The following is a 6,485-nucleotide window of genomic DNA, read 5'->3' as shown; positions in this document are numbered from 1 at the left end:
GATGCCAATATACTTTTATACTTTTATATAAGTATAATTTTGAACACAGGCCTTTTACCTGTAACAGAGTATTTTTGAGTGGTGCTAGCCACTCCAAGGACTGGCGCTGTCTGTGTGTCTGTCCATCCGTCCGTCCGTCCGTCCGTTTGCGGACGGCCTCAACATGTTTTTGCAACACACACACACACACACACACACACACACACACACACACACACACACACACACACACACACACACACACACACACACACACACACACACTTTTGAGTAAAAATACTTAACATGAGTAAAAATTCTTAAAATAAGTAAACATACTTAAATATGATTAAAACTTCTTAAAAGTTTATACACTGAGCAAAATTACTTAAAATGAGCTAAATTACTTAAAATGAGTATAAATACAGATGTTAAAGATGTTAAAATGAGTAAAAACACGTAAAAGTCAGTAAAAACATTTTAAAGTAGGGGAGGGCGGGGACAAACGGCGCACCCTTTTCTATTTCCCTACCTGCACAGAGATTAATTAATTTCATGTAACCATACTTTTTTGTGAACAAGAGACACGTGTCCTCTCCCATTACCCGCAGTCCGTTTTAATTTTAATGAAACGAGTCGAACGCAATCGGCAAGTAAAGTGACGTTGCGCTACATCCGCACACGGCCGCCAGTCGGGACGAACGGTGCATACATGGGGGGGCGGACGGCGATAAAATGTCCTATAACAAGCACATAAGTTACATTTCTGGCATCTAACGCTCATTGATGCTTCAGTAGAATCCTACGAGCAAATGGCCATGCTGATAGTCAAATAAATGTATCATGTTAATGTCGCCTCTGTCCATTCCTCAACTTTGGGTTACACATGCGCCGTTCGTCCCTCCCTGTCCGTAATGCGCCGAACGTCCCTCCCTGCCCTCCCGGGATGTTTTGCTAGCTAGCACAAAAGCTAATGAATATTTTTTCAATGGAACCTTCACTGAGAGTTATCCCACAGATTAGCCTAACAGACAAAATCCATTTACAATCGGCACCAAATAAACACAGCAGTACAAATGGAAAACACTCAAACAGTGTATTTTTTACTACAATGTGGAAAATTCACAAAAGCTGCTTCAACTCTGCCAATCTCGATCAGAACTGGGGAAAAAATTGTCTCTGATGTTTTCGCCGAAAGAGGAAGAGGGTGACGTCGCCGGGTGTGACGAATTTTAAGTGTAGCATGAAAAAAGGTCCGAATTACAACCATCCCTCCGCGCCGTTGGTCCCGGCTGTCCCCTACTTTAAATGAGTAAAAATACTTTAAAGTCATCAAAGTCTGTAAAAAGTAAGTCAAAGCACTTGAAAGTTACTACATTGAGTAAAAATACTTGCGCACGCACATTTCACACACACACACACACACACACACACACACACACACACACACACACACACACACACACACACACACACACACACACACACACACACACACACACACACACACACTAAAAAGACAGATCTACAATTTGAGTAAGCATACTTTGAGTACTTAAAAGTAACTTAAGTGACTTAAAATATTTAAAATATGTTTCTGCCAATATAAAGTTATTTTAAAGCAGTCTTAGGCTAATAATAGCTTAATGAAATGAGATCATGAAAGGCACCACTCTCTTCACACTGGGTGTGATTGTTTTGGTATATTGTGGTATTGCTACATATTGCACTCCACTACAGAGATGTAGTGGAGTGGAGGATCAAACTAAATCAATGGCGTTTTCTACACCAAACATTTACTCAAGTACAATTTTCTGGTATTTTTTTTTGTATTATTATTTGATACTTCTACTCCACCACATCTCAGAGGTAAATGTTGTAGTTTTGTAGTTTTTTGTCAATTATTTGAAAGCTTTAGTTTCTAGAAAATGTTTTGTGCAAGGGACCCCCCAAAAGATATGATTTGTGTCAAGATTTTTTTTTAACACTTTCAAGATTTTTCGAGAAATGTAAAGAAATAGCAGAAATACAAGCTCACAGCGCGGCACAAAGTGACACGCTGTGAGCTTGTACATCTGCTATTTTTGAGAACCACTGTTCTAAATCCTAATAGTTTTTGTTATAAATAAGAGTTTTTTTTTTTACATTATTGTTCAATGATAGTTGTCATACACCAGCAGTGATGAGTTTACTCAGATTTTCGACCTCTATATCCCCGATAATAATTAAAATATCAATAATAATACACACTTTAATATTTATTCAAAAAGTTTAGTATCTTCTCTCACCTGTTGTCTGTCCCTTCAGCTGGTTTACTTCACTTTGTAACTGATTCTTCTCCTGCATCACGGCGTCGTAATTGGTAGTTAGCTGGTTCTTCTCCCTCATCAACGTCTCGTAGTTGGTAGTCATCTGCTTCTTCTCAGTCTTCAGCTGGTCATTCTCCTGGGTCAGGGCGTCTTGGTTGGTCTTCAGCTGGTTCTTCTCAGTCTTCAGCTGGTTCTTCTCAGTCTTCAGCTGGTCATTCTCCTGGGTCAGGGCGTCTTGGTTGGTCTTCAGCTGGTTCTTCTCAGTCTTCAGCTGGTTCTTCTCAGTCTTCAGCTGGTCATTCTCCTGGGTCAGGGCGTCTTGGTTGGTCTTCAGCTGGTTCTTCTCAGTCTTCAGCTGGTCATTCTCCTGGGTCAGGGTGTCTTGGTTGGTCTTCAGCTGGTTCTTCTCAGTCTTCAGCTGGTTCTTCTCAGTCTTCAGCTGGTCATTCTCCTGGGTCAGGGCATCGCAGTTGGTCTTCGGTGGTTTATTATCCAGAGTGGTCAGGTTGGTGTCGGTATTCGGTTCGGCTGAGTGTCTATTGGCTGAATGATCTGCAGACAGAGGACCAAAAGCTGAAGATAAACACAGTTGTTACTGTAATAAGAGCCTGAATTAGACCTTTGACCTCCTGATACTCACAGTCAATGGTCTTGTCTACGGTTCTCACTGCCGTTAGGAGAAACAGCAGCGTAAGACAGACTGCACACGCTCTGACGATGGCTCTCTGGATAACTGCAGGATATTAGTACAATACACTTTATAACTTTAATATCAGCTTCTATGTTTCATTTATATTAGTACAATACACTTTATAACTTTAATATGATCAGCTTCTATGCTAAAAATAAGTCATATTAACACACTTTATCTAAAGTCTATAATTTAACATTTTTATTTATGAATGTTTTATATACATAATTACAATTATTTTGTATTTTTATTCGAATTATTTCATTTTTCAATTTTGTTTTTTCAAATGCATGTCTATTTTTTATTTAAATTTATTTTTACTTTGAAATTAAGTGACATTTAGTTAAATATGTTTATTTACTAACATAAAAGTATGTAATCCCAGACAAAAAATCTGCTTGCATTGAAAACACATTGTTACAATTGACCCCGGTCACTGTGTTACAATTGCCCCCGATGGGGTAACCATGATAAAATCCCATATTCTAGTTAGAAACACCTATACTAGCATAGGCTGCTGACTTTAATTTGTGACCAATAACATAGAGATACAATTCAACTAAGTTTAAATTAGCTGACATCTTCTCTTTAGACAGCAGAAGGAAACAGTGGCGTACCCACTCTAAGATCTCGCCTCCCCTAAAAAACCCAAATAACCCGAAAATGTGTCACACTCTAAGAAAAATCTGTAAACTGATGGGCAATGTGGTGTACATTTTTACTGTTTAAGTACTGTAATCGACCTTTACGTTACTTTTGCCGTAGAAAATTGCGTTGCCAGGTATGCTTATTATAAGTTTCCCCCAAGATTTTATTTGAAAATAGCAGATCTACAAGCTCACAACGCGTCGTGTCGCGGCACGTTGTGAGCTTGTAGATCTACTATTTTCTAATAGTTGATGTATAGGAATAAAGTGCTTATGTGGCCCACTTCACGTCTTTTGGGCTTTTTTTCCTAGACCTTGTGGCTTGTTTGTGTCCCTCACAGAATCTGGCAACACTGGTTGCGCATTGCATTGTGGGTGCTTTAGCCCGGTGAAAAAATCTCTGTGGCCGCCATTACTGAATGCGACCGGCCCGTGCGCTCAGTGTTTTCCCCCCTCAAACACTGCGCTCAATTCAGCTATAAAAGTATCATATCGACTAATATATATTCGACAGGCTTCGTTGACATTTGAAGGTGTGTATGTTATGTTGTGGTTATATTTGGATTAAAAGAAGTATTGTAAAAGGGCGCGGGCTAACGTTAGCTTCCCGTTAGCTTCCATTACCGCGGTGTTTTCCTCCTCAAACACTGCGGTAAATTCAGCTATAATACTATCATATCGACTAATATATATACGACAGGCTTCGTTGACATTTGAAGGTGTGTGTGTTATGTTGTGGTTACATTTGGATTAAAAGTAGTGTTATTAACTTCGCTTCACCCTGCTTTAAGCTTGTTTTCCTGTTGTGAATTTCTATAGTGATCCGGTCTAAAGCCCGCCTACTGTATCCGATCATTTGCGCACGCACACACAGATGTAAGAAACGTTTCCGTATCCGGTTTAGACCCAGACCGGATCAGCAACTTGCAAGCAACTTGAATCCCAGTCTAGGCTTGTTGTTAGCTGTGCGTTGTCTAAAGTATTACTTTTCTTTGCTGGCCAGTGTGGTTTGTAAAATGAGTTGCTAAACAATTAGTTTGTATTTGTCAGGTGAAGGATAGATGGATTAAGAGTCAAACATAATGGAATAAGGCTCTTATTAGAATCGGAATCAATAGGCAATGGAATCAGGCTCTTATTAGAATCAGTATCAGAATCAATAAGCAGGCTTATCAACATGTTGGCATGTCTGGTTTAACTGATTGAATCCCTGAAACACTGCAAACAAGCCATGCAGTACAGGCTTGATGCACATGTACTATTTTTTTTTTTGCTGCATGGTCACAGACATGTTTATTATTATTATTATTATCATTATCATTATCATTGTTCCTTCCACAATCCCTATGGCCACATTCAACCCATTAAGACAGGGTGAAAAAATAGCAGATCTACAAGCTCCTATGAGCTTGTAGATCTGCTATTTTTGTGTGAACATTTGTGCAAATCTTTGAAAATATATATATTTTTAAAGCGCACATTTGTAACTCAAATCTTTGTTGTTGGGGCTCCCTGGAACAACACATTTTGAGATGGGGGTCCGTGGCCAAATGCATATCTAAACATTTTTTTTCTAAATCCGAACAGTATGTTGCTATATCATTGGTGCTCCAACTTTTTTCCATGTCAAGGACCCCTAAAATGATATGTATTTGGCCGTGGCCCCCTTCTCAAAATATGTTGTTCCAGGGACCCCCAGAAGCACAGATTGGAGTTAAAATGTTCGCTTTAAAACACAAATGTTCACCTGGCACAGTAATCTGAGAGATGCCATTACAGAAATCTCAAAAACTTCCTCACACTTATGTGTTTTTGTTAACATTCAATAATTTACTATTGTTTTTTATTCCACGGGACATCTGGTGGGACTTTTGCTAACTTGCCCCAGTTAGCTTCAAAGTCCACAGTTTTACCCCAGTGACAAGTTAATAATAATGATGATAATATGTAACATGTCTGTGAATATGCATCAGGCAAGGCAACCATGTTTTCAAATCAACTGTCAAGCCTGGTTTGATCAGTAAGGACCTGAACCAGGGTGTTGGAGTGGAAGCCCATTAAATTGCCTTGGAGGGTGTCCCCAGGAGGAGCGCACTGCCCAGCAGAGAGAACGCGTGCCTAGAGGCGGACGGCTACCACAGACTGGGCCACCCCAGCCCATGAAGGGCTAGCGGTAACCACCATCACACTATACAGCCGGCAGGTTGAGTGCTCTCAGTCTGCAGGGGGACCTCATCTGTGGGAAGCCGTCAGGAGGATGGCCAGGTCACAGGTGTGGTTGGCAGTCCTCCTGATGTCTTCCCACAGATGACGTCCCCCTGCAGACGGAGAGCACTTACCCTGACAGCTGGCTACCGCTAGCCCTTCACAGGCTGGGGTGGCCCTGTCCACCCGCACCCCTGTCCATGGTAGCTGTCCTCCCTGTCCTCCCACTAGCCAGGCTGTGTTCTCTCTGCTGGGCAGTGCACTCCTCTCTTCAGCAGCACACTGCTGGGTCACTCCCTACACCGTACACACAGAACTGTTTCCCCCCCTTTTAAAGGCGCCTTAATGGTCACACAACACACAGTTAGGTCTTTGCAAAGGCTTCACCAAGCGTCCAAAACAGGTGGCTATTGAGGTTCTAGCCTATTCAAGCTTGCTTATTTGAAGGTACTGATTTAAGAGTATATGTAAATGAGGCAAGAGTTTTTCCCACACAACCGAAACGCGACTATCTGCTTCACTATATTGAGTTTAGTTTGCCTTTTGATTCTGTCTATCCTTCACCTGGCAAATTCAGTCTACTCAACATGTTGGCTTGTGACATTTGTGATCCCTCCACCAGATTCTATCCTGAGCTCTATGACCAAGCATAAG

General features: G+C 41.0%; 1 protein-coding gene across 1 annotated transcript in view; it reads right to left on the bottom strand.

Moving 5' to 3' along the window:
* Window positions 1-6,485, bottom strand: part of LOC308074166 (uncharacterized protein) — a gene marked incomplete at its 5' end in the record, with an annotated part of 42,697 nt that overhangs the window by 2,383 nt on the left and 33,829 nt on the right. Inside the window, 2 exons of the mRNA XM_080413498.1 lie at window positions 2,268-2,840; window positions 2,929-3,021. Of these exons, the coding sequence (XP_080269624.1) occupies window positions 2,268-2,840; window positions 2,929-3,021 (666 nt within the window). The remainder of the gene's footprint in view (window positions 1-2,267; window positions 2,841-2,928; window positions 3,022-6,485) is intronic.

This window comes from Gymnoscopelus braueri (genome assembly GCF_963280865.1).
Source record: "Gymnoscopelus braueri genome assembly, chromosome: 19".
Taxonomy (NCBI): domain Eukaryota; kingdom Metazoa; phylum Chordata; class Actinopteri; order Myctophiformes; family Myctophidae; genus Gymnoscopelus; species Gymnoscopelus braueri.
This window is presented reverse-complemented; position numbering and strand designations above follow the sequence as displayed.